Source organism: Drosophila willistoni, assembly GCF_018902025.1.
Source record: "Drosophila willistoni isolate 14030-0811.24 chromosome XL unlocalized genomic scaffold, UCI_dwil_1.1 Seg142, whole genome shotgun sequence".
NCBI lineage: Eukaryota > Metazoa > Arthropoda > Insecta > Diptera > Drosophilidae > Drosophila > Drosophila willistoni.
The window spans coordinates 8,748,862-8,762,774 of NW_025814053.1; the positions used below are offsets into that span (position 1 = coordinate 8,748,862).

Genomic DNA, 13,913 nt, shown 5'->3' on the forward strand with positions numbered 1-13,913 from the left:
TATCAGTAGCAGTGGCAATACCAGCACCAACCATTAATCGCCTGACCTGGCCGTCGTCAATGCGTTGTTGTTCGCGTTTAGATTCAAGTGTCTGGCTTTAGATATTTTTGCCATCGCACATTTCGCATACTACACATATGTAGTTTTGGCATTCGATTTCTTGTTGTGTTTTTTTTTGGGAACGCATGTTTTTTTGGTTGGCCCATGTTTGGCCCCACGCCGCGTCAAACAAAAATATAGATAAACAATTTGTTTATTGTGTGCAGTTTATGCAAAATGCATAAGTTTTGTGTGTAAATTTAAGCAAAGAAAATTAAAATAAAAAAAAGAAAATTTAATAAAGTTTTGAATTTAAAGATTTTAAATAATCACAAACGGAAATTAAAAAGCAAGAAGAAGCACAAACAAAAGGAAACAAAGGAAGAAAAAAAATCATTGCATTCATTTAGGCGCATACAGAAAATGAGCGCAAAGGTAGGCCAAGGCTTTTCTCTCTCTATGTTTGCGTGCGTGTGTGTGTGTGTGTGCGTGTGTGTGTACTTATGTATTTGCTTGATATCAACAATGCAGCAGCTCTTATTTCTATGTTTTATTTTATTGTAATTGCCTTTACCAATTAAGTAAATGAGTTGTTGCCTCAGAAACTCCCACCGCAGCATTTACACCTCGAGCCCCGAACCCCGAACCCCCTTCGACTACATTCTCCTGTGACTATGCATTTTATGCCAACCCCCTCTACACAAACCCCGCCGTCACTTTAGTTGCGATTATCAATATAAAAGCATTTCTCTAGTTGGTATAGAGAAATTGCACTGTAAACTGAATTTGTAATTGTAGATTAAATTACTAACATATGTTACAATCAGATACAAAACGCGACACAGCAACAAAAATGAAGAATGAGTGAGACAGAGACAGAGTCGGGGACAAAGAGAAAGAGATAGTGAGTGAGAGTAAAAGAGAGATTAAGTTTTATTCGGCTTTATACATGCGTGTAAAAATTACTATGCCAAATCATAGATTTGTAATACTCAATCAAAAATTTGGAAATCTCTTGCACTTCCTTTTGCTTTACACCATAAGAGTATAGCATTTATATGTGGATATATATCTTATGATTTTGAATAATACATGTGTCTTAAAAAGTACTCAATAAACGCTGAGTCAATAGCCATATAATTATTAACTCTGGAATCAATATTTTGTATAGGCTATTTAAGTAATATTTAAGACTAGCAAAATAGAAACAATTTGTATTGTTTTTGTTTATTTACCCTTGCAGAAAAAAGTAAATTGACTTTGGACAGAAGTATGCTACATATAGCCGAAAGTATTTCTGACCATAATAAGTATATTTATTTTAGAATCAACGCAAAATTTCTCTTATGTTAGTGCTAAAATTTGACTGTAGGCATTTAATATCTGCTGGACTAATATAATACATTATATAGCTCCCATAAATCATTGATTAACATACAGTTTTTGATCAATAACTTTATTATTTTTCAATCTATTCTTTTAAAAATTTTTATTTTTTAGTTTAACGTAGTTGTTAATGCGTGTGTCCAATTTCATCAACATCAGGCTAATATTTTGTATAGTTTCGATAGGATCAATTGGGCTTTAAAATAAATTTAACGTTTTTTTTTCATACGATATCCAAAAAAAAAACATTTCAAACTAGAGGTCTGTTTAAATTTGATCAAATTTGATTAACTGTATTAAATGTGTGGATATATTTCTCCAGCTTAAGTTTGTAGGCTTTAGCTCAACCCGTTTTCCGTCTTGACACTTCTGGGTAAAAAAAAAGAGTAACACCAAATGTTGTAAGGGTATGTAATCTTCGGCAAAGCCAACGTTAGGCCGACTTTGGTGATTATTTATTTACTTTTTGTTTCTTCCCAATCTTTCTTAATTTTGTTCTCAATTTTACATGTAATTTTTTACTGATAAATTTAAATGTTTCACTCAACTCTGTGTTATTAAAGTCAGCTTTTAATTTTTCGTATGTTACAAAAAACACAAAGCTCCTTTTAGTTGTCTGATTTTGAAACATCAATTGAGGCAGATCATAAAGTTAGAATGAGTATATCAATTCTTTTTCTTTGGTCTTTTCCACTTTGGATAAAATAGATTGTAATAAGAATATTAAACTGATAGATTATTTGATTATACACAATTTGAAATCTATTTATTGTTGGATTCTCGCTTGAGACTTGCCAAAGTTAATCTGAAGGGGAAACTTGTTGCTATCGATAGCACCATTGAAAATCCCTGTTGGTACATTTCCAGTGGGGATGCCAATTGAGCACGTCCAGTGACCTAGTTTGGTGATGTCTTCCAATTGCATGCAGTTGGCTCCCTAGTTTCTATAAGCAATTAAAACAGTTTTCAAAGTCGCCTAGACGAGAGGAGCACAATTTAATATTTAATTTTCTAACAAGTGAACGGTTAACCATGGCAGAAGAGGCATCTGCCAATACCAATTTAAAATCTGTAGCAGTAAGTAGATTAAGATAAGATATGTATGTAGTCAAGAGCATATACATATGTAAAAATTTATTTACAATTTTCAGTTTATTGCATCTATTCATTTGCTCTTTTTCCAGTCTTGAGTGTCATTTTTGCCATTTTCTTTCTTTTTTTTTTGAATTGAATTGAAAGCACAAAATCCTCGTAAAGCAAATGCCATTTAATGTCTGTTTACATTTGGCAATTGAGTGTTGTGACTGTGTGTGTGTGTGTGTGTTGTGTTGGGTGTGTGTTTACATTCTGTGAGCAATTCTGTGGAATGATGTGGAATAGCTTCTGGCAAAGATATTGCCATATTTTGTGGGTGGCGAAAAACACAATGTTGGAATGACGAAAAAAGAAAAAAAGGAATCCAACTGCGCAACAGTTTTTGCTATTGTTCATTCAGTATTTGGGTGTTTGTGGGTGGCAACTGATGATGATAATGATTAAATATATGCCAAGCCAATATATTGTAAGCTAACACAAAGTAAATATACTACATATACATATGTACTTATCTATATGTATATATGTGCAGCAAAACAAGAGTATATGTATACACCTTAGGTAGAACAATATCTATCTATAATGTGTAAACATTTCCTATTACTCTTTATTTCTTTCAACCAATAAAGCATTTAGCAATAAAATCTGCTTAAACTAAAAGTAAAGTTAATGTAAACAAGAAAAAAAAGTAGGGCTTAAACAGAAGTTGCAAACTAACATCTCCGACCCAGTGGCTATGTTTTACTTGCCCAAAGAGGTGTGGGGAAAACCCATGTAGTTTTGGTGACTTTGTTGGACTTTGTTGACGGGAAAGTATAGGGACAGGAATAGTAACGAGAGATGAGTTGGGAAAAGTTGTTAAGGCAACTCAAACAGGATTCGTGTAACATGAGAGACATCAATTAGGGTATATAAAAAAAAGTTGCTGATCCAAAGTCACAATACCAAAAAAAGTCTAGAAAAAAGGGATTACAAAATTTAAGCTTTAATAAAATAATAGATAAAGAAAGAAGTTGCCTTTCTCTAATAAAGCATAGGTAGATTAAGAAGGATGAATCGGTGAATATATATATATATTTTTTTTTTAAATTTTGTGTTATTGCTTCTAGCCTAATTCGATCAAATGCTGATGAAGATGATTTTGTTTCTAAAGTAGAAAATATATTGAAAGCGAATAGATACCGAATTTCAGTCAGCCTTTTACGACTTTGATTATTTCAACAATAGAAAATTTATTGATATATTTTATATACATATAAACAAATCAAAGTATGTTTGCATTTTTCTATTGAATTCGACTTGGTTTATTTGTATACAAAAAATGTGTATAGACTGTCAACTTCAACAAGTCAAGTTCAATTGTTTAGAAACTATATGCTTACTGTATTAATGTGAAATGAGAAAATTAGCAGAAATTCCAAATATAAATATTTTTCTTTTGTTACTTTGCAATTGTTTGTAATTCTTAGTAATTTGACATTTGATAATCATTATGGAATTCATAAAATCAAAGGTCTCAATTGCTAATGCAGAAAAGTTATTTAGAAAACTAAAAACAACAAATTTTTAAATATACAAATCATTGCTATTTGTGGTGTTTCTCTTAAGTGAAACAAATAATATTAGTGTTATTTTCTGTCAGTTCAAAATTCTCATTGAATGAAACGAAAAGCAATGAATTAAAACATGCATAAATTTGTTTATTTTTTAATTGGTTGCTTAATTTGAAAAAAAAAACAACTTTTAAAGAACAAGAAGAAAGGAAAACGCGAAATGGGCAATAAACTCATATGTATTAATAAAATTAATGAAAAACGAAAGCAACTTATTGAAAGTTTGCTTTTGCTAATTGAATACACTTTATATACCCTTCTCAAAAAAAGCAACTGGGCATATTTATATTGGTTGGAACTATTTCGCGCTTTATTTTTTTGTATAGAAAAAATGGAGGTCAAATCGACATCGAGCCGGCAAATCATTCCACTAACTATCAAAAGGTCGCAAAAATCAACAATTAATAAGAAAAAAAGTTTACAATAATCCCTACCAAGACTTAAATATACGTTATAATAAATCAAGTTATAGAATTTTTTATTTGGTTAGTCAAATAAATTATTTTTAGTCTTTTGCATCTTCAGTTCTTGTTTCGTCTTCACTTGCACAATATGTCCTTAAACAACTATCTTCAAAATCATAATCACAATCATAAAGAAGACCCAAACACCAAACTTAAACAAAATCGAACCATGTTTATATATAGAGCTCTATTTCGGTTACGACTTGGTGCATTTAGTCAAACTTCAGATATTTCCATTACCTTTAAAGTGACATCCTAAAAATTTAAATGCGTGTTGAAGAAATTTAAGCAGCTAAAACAAGACCATTCGAGGGTTTTGGACCGGTTTTCTGAAAGCATTTTTATACCCTTGCAAAAAGGGTATATTAATTTTGGTCAGAAGTGTGCAACGCATAGAAGGAAGCATTTCCGACCATATAAAGTATATATATATTCTTGATCAGCACGACGAGACGAGTTCAAATAGCCATGTCCGTCCGTCCGTCCGTCTGGATCAACGCAAACTCCTCCTAGACCGAAAGAGCTACAGAGCTGAAATTTTGCATGTAGGCTTGTACATACTGCAGGCGTTGTGTATCTCGGATTCAGCCAGATCGGATCACTATATCATACAGCTCCCATACAAATGGCAAAGTCACGAACAGTGACTTTTCTTAATAACTTCGTTATTTTCTGACCTATTGTCATGAATTTTGACATTTAATATTGGTATATTAATTACACATATAAACGACTGTGCCAAATTTGATTAAGATCGGGTGACTATATCATATAGCTCCCATAGGAACGATCTTTCGAAAATAGTGACTTTGGTCAATAACTTCGTTACTTTTGACGTGATTGCTTTTAAATTAAACATTTGTTAGTTTAATATATCTGTTAATGACTGTGCCAAATTTGATAAGGATCGGGTAACTATATCATATAGCTCCCATAGGAACGATCGGTGGAAAACAGTGACTTTGATCAATATCTTAGTTTTTTCCTATGCTAAGATTGTAGGCCGTTCTTTCGGAAACGTTTTTCCACTTTGATGGCTATAAAGGTAAGGAAAGAGTTACCATAAAAGTTGCAAGGGTATACAAACTTTGACGCGGTCGAAGTTAGCCCCGGCCCTCTGGTTTAAGACTAAATATAGCTCAATATAACTATATATACTTCTTTCCACTCTGATTAAATTGTTTTTAATTTAACAACTTAACCAAATTAGATTTATAAAAAGAACCGATCTTATATTACTGTCAAACTTTCTTATGATAAGGAATCAAGTGAAAACCCTTCATTATATTAAAATTTGCTATTGTAGTACTTTTAGTCACGTACGCAACTACAGTACATAAATACGCTCCGGATTCCAATCCCAGAGTAGTGCATGGAAATAGTTTTAATCTTAGCCGATGGCCATAGTTTGCTAGTAGGTAGTTGCAAAAAAAAAATATTTAGGTTGATGGACTGCAACGATAAAAATACTGATAATAATAATAAAAAAATTAGTAAAATTTATTAATGTACTTAAACATGAAGAGACAAAGAAACTTATTGCCATTGCTAAGTAATAAAGCAATTTTTTTTTGTCATTCCGTACTTCCCCTAAATTTAATTTACAATTTTATGGCGAAAACAAGCTAAATTTGTAACCCAAAAATTGCTTTGTTTCACTCTACGCAAATCAAAATACAATTAAAAATGGCTATAGATAAAAAAAAGATTATTAAGTGGAAACATTCAAACATACAAATTGAAAATGAGTAATGAATATTTTAAATATACAAATAAATTTCAATTTTAACTTGAGGAATTTGGCATATTTATTAGAAATGTTTATTCAAAACAATAGTAAGGGTATACAAACGTTTTCGTATAAATAGTCGGCATTGCTGGTTTTGGTTGGATATTTTGTGTATTGGTGATATCGTTGTGATTGTGGTGAGAACACATAGACACATACTTATACACAGCTACCGATTCGGCATATACAATTGAATCAATTAATTTGTTTATACTGCAAAACTATTCGAAAGTGTGACGAGGAGTGGGGTGAAACGTAGAATAACAATAACAATGAGCAGCCCAGGAGCTTTGGCTCTGGCGTCGGCGTCGACGGCGGCGTCAACGAAATGATGACGACAATGGCACTATCCAATAAGCGAGATGCTTAAGTTCTTGGATGCCTTAGCATGAGAATGAGCGTGAATGAGGGTGAATGGAAAAGCTCAGTGCACTTTCAACGGCCATGGGCTGAACACGAATTATATATCGTAGACGCGTTTGTTATCATTTTGGTTGCCTTCATCCACACCCACTGTACCGGCATTGTGCGTTGATTCCTATCATTATATTTAGTTTCTTTCGTTGCGTGTTTCAAACAAATTGATTAAAATGTGGCTTACCGATTGCCGTACGGTAGGTGCGGGTTAAATTGAGTTATCGCCTAAATGTCGATAAACATATGTTTCCCTTTGTGGAATCGTGTACATTGCCATAGAGCTTAGTATATAGATCTTGTCAGCCATTGAAAGTGATATAAATTGAATGTAAAATTTAAATAAACTGCAAACTGTTTAAAAGTGTTTTAATCACAAGTCAAAATAATCAAAAAAGACCTTTGAAAAAGATTTAGAACTTAATTTAATCCATTTAATATCCTGAAGAGTAAAAGCTGTCCTTATAGCAAAATACATAAATGTGAATAAATAAATCTTAACAGTTTTGTAGCTAAAATAGGAGTCTAATAATTCTACTTCCTGAATCAATTTTAGATTAGAATTGAAAATTAAAAGTGTAAACAAATTTGTTTGATTTCCAATAATTTACGATGAAATCGAAAACTAGTAAAACTATTACTAATCCAATATCTATATTGAACTACCAAGAATTATTACAGACTTTAGGGAATCTTCTTATATATTTAGTGTCTTTTGCGTTTCCACATTATGGTGCTTAGTTATTGCATATAAAATAGAAAGTGATTCACGAGAAATACAGAACTTCTTGTGAATTATTTTATGTAAGGAAACATACATATCTATGACGCATTCTTTATAGAACATAGTGAAATAATTTGCAGTTAAACAAATGCTTCCTACAAGACCAGAATGCAGCTTATCAATTATTTGATCAAGAGGAATATAAAGGAGTATTTCAAACGTGTATAAAGTAATCAACAAAAGAACTGAACATCACATTTAAGTTTATCCATCGATTAATGAAATAAATCCTCTAGACACTAGATAACTAAGGTAAAGTGATTAAATAACAAATAAGGAAGGCCAAAGATCATTTTGCTTTTGATATGGAAATTATATGTAAAGCAAGGGATGAAAGATCAACAGTGGGTAAAGTGAAAAAAAAAAAAAAAAATACAAAATAACAACAAATGTTTTGTCAACAAATAATACACAAAATCTTACAGACCGATCGTGAGACATGTGTGAAAATTGAAAAGCACAAAGATAAGCGATAAACAAAAAGTCGAAAGCCCAAAAAGATATTTGCCAGAGGCGCAGAGAGAGAGAGAGAGAGAGAGAGAGAGAGGAACCCGAGGAGCTTTGTTACACTTATGTATGAATACACAGACATTGTATCTAAATTCAAGCGTAATCAGATTCTTTATACAAACATCAGAGAGAGAGAAAGAGAGAAAGGTGGTGGGGGCATGACATGTCACAGATGGGAAAGATAGACAGACAGACTAAAGAAATCTTCAATTTAAATAGGTCTGCCTGTCTGAGCCGGGTACGGAATGACTTGTTGCATCCACCCACATGGCTTGGTATTATAGTATCATCATTCAGCATCAATTTCTGACATTGAGCGCATATTTACAGATGACACGCTACAAACAGACCGAATTTACGGAAGATGATTCAAGTTCAATTGGTGGCATACAACTAAACGAGGCAACGGGGCACACAGGCATGCAGATACGATATCATACGGCGCGGGTGAGTAAACAAAAAACACAAATACAAAAATACATATGTTATGTACATATAAGTAAAGAAAGCTCCCTTAACAGAATGTGAAGAAAAAAGAGGGCATAGAAAAGTGAGAGCATCTATTTGAATCACCATCGATTAGAGATTTCATATGAAATCCATAGCCGATTGTTTTGTCGCGATATTTTAGATAACGATAGTTTAAATTAATCGAAATGGTTTTTAAATATATCGACTATCCATTTTTTTTCATTACGATTTTGATGTTATGTGAAAGTTAATTTAGAAAATTGATCAAAAATAAGTATGTGGGAGAATTTATTTTCCAAAACTGCAATAAGTCATTTCACATGTTGATTAAACTTGAATAATAGCTTGAAACTAAACCAGACTTGTATTTTATATTATCGACTGGTAAGTCAACTGGACAGAAATAATTTTTACACTACTTTATATTTAATAATATTATATTAACTTATTTATTGTGAAGAAATGAAGCGACTTTTTTGGCACTTAAACAATTTATATAGAAGAATAACCCAACCTCTTCGTTCAGCAGCTCAAACCTCAATCCCCTCTCGATTACTAACCTATCGATAGATTTTACACTGATATCGTTATGGACATTCCTATTAGCTTAGGGATCTTTCTGCATATAAGGGGTGTATTATAAAGAGATATAGCACTTTGGATTTTACTATACCTTTTTGATTATGAGAAACATTTTCGCATTTATAATTAATTTTTAAAAGAGAAAATATGGAACAGTTGCAACTAAAAGTCTATAAACTGACTAAAGTTAAATCCTCTAAATTAAAAACTTTCCCATAAAAAAGAAAATCAAGTTTTGAGATAAACTAAAGTTGTACTAAATGTGTTCACAATCGTAGGGCTTTATAATATGATTACTAACTTAAATTTGTAGGGCGTTCCATAACGTATACGCAGGGTGGACCAGTTAAACTTTAACATGAGATTCATCTTAATAACACGTTTTTTATTCTGTGTGTGTTCTAATAGGCCACATGGAATTGGCGTTCAAGGAATAAAACAGAAAAATGGCTCCTCATTACGACCTTTGTGATGACCTTGACAATTTTCACTTTACTGATTTTATTATTTTCGAATGGATCGCACGAAAAGACAAAACACGTCCTCCATGTCCAGCCGCATCAGAAAGGTAAGTTAACTCAACTAATTGTATGTATATTTATCTAATTTATGTTTATTTGATTTTAGAATGTCCTTCAGGCAATGATCTTCCTTGTCTCAATGAGCATTGCATATTTGCAGCGAGTGAAATTCTTAAATCGATTGATGTCACTATCGATCCCTGTGATGATTTTTATGGCTATGCCTGGTATGTTACTATATAGATACGAATGAATTAACTATATATTTACTTGAATTGAATTTTTTTGGATAACAGTAATCAATGGATTAAGAAAAATCCTATACCGGAGGGTAAATCAACTTGGGGAACATTTGGCAAACTCGAGCAATCGAATCAGCTGATCATACGCAATGTCCTGGAGAAGCCAGCGAAAACTTTTACATCGGAGGCCGAACGCAAGGCCAAAATTTATTATGAATCCTGTGTAGATGTCGATGAGCATATGGAAAAATTAGGTGCCAAGCCGATGAATGATTTGTTAGTTCAACTTGGCGGTTGGAATGTAACAAAAAGTGGTTATAATTTAACCGATTGGAATTTGGGCAAAACTTTGAAAATCTTGCACAACAAGTGAGTTATATACACACTTCTATACATGGATGAATTTCATTTTGAAGTATTTTCTGTTCTTTCTATATAGATATAACTTTAATTGTCTTTTTGGCTGGGCCATTGGCGAGGATGATAAAAATTCATCACGTCACGTTATACAAATTGATCAGGGTGGCCTGACATTGCCCACAGCGGATTACTATAACAACAAGACGGATATTCATCGTAAAGTACTCAATGAATATATCGAATACATGACCAAAGTCTGTGTCCTATTGGGTGGCAATGAAACGGATGCTCGTGCCCAAATGATTGGGGTAATTAATTTTGAAAAGAAACTTGCAAATATAACAATACCATTAGAGGATCGACGCAATGAGGAGGCAATGTATCATCCGATGACATTGATACAATTGTATAAACTGGCTCCGTTCATCAATTGGACGGATCATTTTGATAATGCCCTGCAAATGGTTAATCGACGTGTCACCGATCATGAGGTGGTTGTTGTCTATGCTCCAGAATTTCTAAAGAATCTCTCGGACATTATTCTACAAATGGAAAAGACTGAAGAAGGCCGAATGTAAGAAAATTATAATTGAGAGTAATGAACTAAATTTGAATGAATTCTATTTGCTTTCTAGCACTTTGAACAACTATTTGATCTGGCAAGCGGTTCGTACATTAACCAGTTGTCTATCCAAACCCTTCCGTGATGCCTATAAGGGTGTGCGAAAGGCTCTAATGGGATCGGATGGCGGTGAAGAGGTTTGGCGCTATTGTGTCTCCGATACCAATAATGTGGTTGGTTTTGCCGTTGGGGCCATATTCGTGCGGCAGGCATTTCACGGTGAATCCAAGCCGGCGGCAGAGCAAATGATTAGTGAGATACGCGAAGCATTTAAATTGAATCTTCAGAATCTCACGTGGGTTGACAAGCAGACACGTGAGCGTGCCATGGAGAAAGCCAATGAAATTTCCGATATGATTGGTTTTCCCGATTATATACTAAATCCCGTCGAATTGGATCGAAAGTATGCCGATTTGAATATCACACCGGATGCCTATTTTGAGAATAACATTCAGGTGGCAATATATAATTTGAAAAGCAATTTGAAGCGACTCGATCAGCCGGTGAACAAGACCAATTGGGGCATGACACCGCAGACGGTTAATGCCTATTATACACCAACTAAAAATCAAATTGTCTTCCCCGCTGGCATTCTACAAACTCCGTTCTTTGATATTAACAATCCCAAGAGCTTAAATTTCGGCGCCATGGGTGTAGTCATGGGTCACGAATTGACACATGCCTTTGATGATCAAGGACGTGAGTATGATAAGTTTGGCAACATCAATCGATGGTGGGATCAAAAGAGTATTGAGCGATTCAATGAGAAATCCGAGTGCATAGCCCGAGAATATACTGCATATAAAATGAATGGTCGCAATCTTAATGGAAAGCAGACACTGGGTAAGTCCATTGATTTCAAACAAGGTTTTAGATTTCGATCAAAGCTTGCGTTTATTTAGGTTTCCAATTGAAGTTTGTCATTGGATTTCTTTTATAATATTAACTTAACCTATTTAAATGCTAGGGATGTAAAATTATCGAATTATCGATTATTTCGATTAAATCGATCGGGTTCGTGGTTCTAGACATAAAAGTAATGTATTTTCCTAAAACTTCATGTCAATTATCAAAAATTCATCATACTCAATTAAATAGCCGTTTTGTGACCCAATTTAGAATGCTAGAGATGTACAACTATCGATAATAACTTCGATACTGTCGATCGATTTAAATTCTAGTTCAGAATTACACGTACAATTATCGACATAAATGATTTATTTTCCTAAAACTTCATGTCAATTATTAAAAATTCAAATGGATTCATACTCAATTAAAAACCCGTTTTAGCACCTCATGTAGAATGCTAGAGATGAACAACTATCGATAATAACTTCGATAATGTCGATCGATTTGGACGTTGCTAGCAAAGGAGAGAACTTCTTTCCAAAAACTTATTGACATTTAATTGAAAAACATTTAATGATTTTAAATTAAACTAAAACATTGATAGTCTAAGAGCAGCAAACATTATTCTATATATTTGAATTAGGTTACTCGTCCTAAGATGTACTTTTCAAGGGACCTCCTAAAATATGTTTCCCTTCGTATTAAAGTGTGTTGCTAAATAAATTTTTGTTTTCTGTTTCATTTAGGTGAGAATATAGCCGATAACGGTGGCCTTAAAGCAGCATATCATGCCTACCTGCGGACCAAAAATGAGAAGGAAGCTGATATACTAAAATTACCAGGCCTCAATTTAACACATTCGCAACTGTTCTTTGTATCGTTTGCACAGGTAAATAAACAGTATTAAATTTAGAATATATAATAATTAATAATAAATATAATTTTCACAGGTTTGGTGCTCGAGCAATACTGATGAAACGAATTTGCTACAAATGGAAAAGGATCCACATTCACCATCACAATTTCGTGTGATTGGTACCCTATCAAATATGAATGAATTTTCCGAGGTATTTAAATGCAAACCTGGCAAACGCATGAATCCGACCAAAAAGTGTGAAGTTTGGTAAATACCACAACAACAGCAAAAACACACGCACACAGAAATAAAAAATTTAAGATCTCCACCATCAATATAAACTAACAAGAAAATGAGGCAACCCACAATGAAAGCCTTGAACAAAATAAGCATAATGAACTAAATAATGCATTATATTATATGTGTTTGTCTATGAAGAAATTACTTTAAAAAAATTACCAAAAACAAAAGGAACAAAACAAATATACTTAGCCTAATTTTAATACTAATTTGTTTCATACAAATCCCCCGCCCCTTTCCCACTCCTATATTGTACACTTCATTAATTGGTGCCTATGAATTTGATAAAAATTGTCGAGAAAAATGTATTTAATTACTACTTAAAATATATATACTACATGCTTTTATGTATGTGAGGCTGGACTTCAATTGATTGAGCTACAGTCAGTCCAGTAATTGCCAAAATTCCTCGAAAACAAAAACAAAAACAAAAAATGAAGAAAAATGAAAACTTTCCAAAAATATTTGCATAATTTTTGTGAAATTATTGAATACTATACAAATAGTTTACATAGAAAGTATTACTGGCTGAAAGATATTTTATTTTAAAAGTTGAATATTCTTTTTAATGTTTCTATCTTTTTTTTTTTTTATCAGTTTTTAAGCGCTGATAGTTAATGATTGAAATTCACTTCAATTTTTAGGCATTATTTATGCAATCAATCTGAATCCATAGTAAATTTCGAACCACAAGGATAATTCGAACTATTTTGGATTTCTCTATCGGATTCAAATGAGGATGGGATACTTTTCAGCCAGTACAACTTTTTATGTATGTGTCTATGTAATTCTTTAGCAGAGGTCAGAGTCTGTCTGATATACATATATGCATATATGTGTAGATAAATGTAACTTAGCTATGTATTTGTAGAACTATTTATAAACATATACCTATATATATACACAAATATTGTATGATAAAAAATAGGAGAAACAAAACAAAACAAAAAATAAAAACTAAAGGGAAACAATTAATAAGCACAATTGAAAATTGAAATAAAAGTCGAGATTATAGG

At 32.7% G+C, this 13,913-nt stretch overlaps 1 protein-coding gene across 3 annotated transcripts; it reads left to right on the plus strand.

Moving 5' to 3' along the window:
* The first annotated feature begins 417 nt into the window (after positions 1 to 417).
* LOC6644874 (neprilysin-3) lies at positions 418 to 13,447 on the plus strand. 3 transcript variants are annotated; one of them, XM_047011543.1, is made up of 9 exons: positions 418 to 474; positions 8,425 to 8,541; positions 9,556 to 9,715; positions 9,775 to 9,895; positions 9,965 to 10,279; positions 10,350 to 10,844; positions 10,906 to 11,735; positions 12,488 to 12,630; positions 12,692 to 13,447. In XM_047011543.1, the coding sequence occupies exons 1-9, from the start codon at positions 463 to 465 to the stop codon at positions 12,866 to 12,868; spliced, it is 2,370 nt and encodes a 789-aa protein (XP_046867499.1). In that variant the 5' UTR covers positions 418 to 462; the 3' UTR covers positions 12,869 to 13,447. The 3 variants fall into 3 exon arrangements, with proteins under 3 accessions (XP_046867499.1, XP_023032656.1, XP_002067283.3); XM_023176888.2 differs by lacking the exon at positions 418 to 474 and adding an exon at positions 6,718 to 7,004; XM_002067247.4 differs by lacking the exon at positions 418 to 474 and adding an exon at positions 6,718 to 7,000.
* The last annotated feature ends 466 nt before the right edge of the window (positions 13,448 to 13,913 follow it).

Coding starts and splice junctions, on each gene's coding strand:
- LOC6644874 (XM_002067247.4), top strand. CDS start 6,977: ATGTGGCTTACCGATTGCCGTACG. Junction 7,001..8,424: donor GGCTTACCGATTGCCGTACG/GTAGGTGCGGGT, acceptor GCATATTTACAG/ATGACACGCTACAAACAGAC. Junction 12,631..12,691: donor TCTTTGTATCGTTTGCACAG/GTAAATAAACAG, acceptor TAATTTTCACAG/GTTTGGTGCTCGAGCAATAC.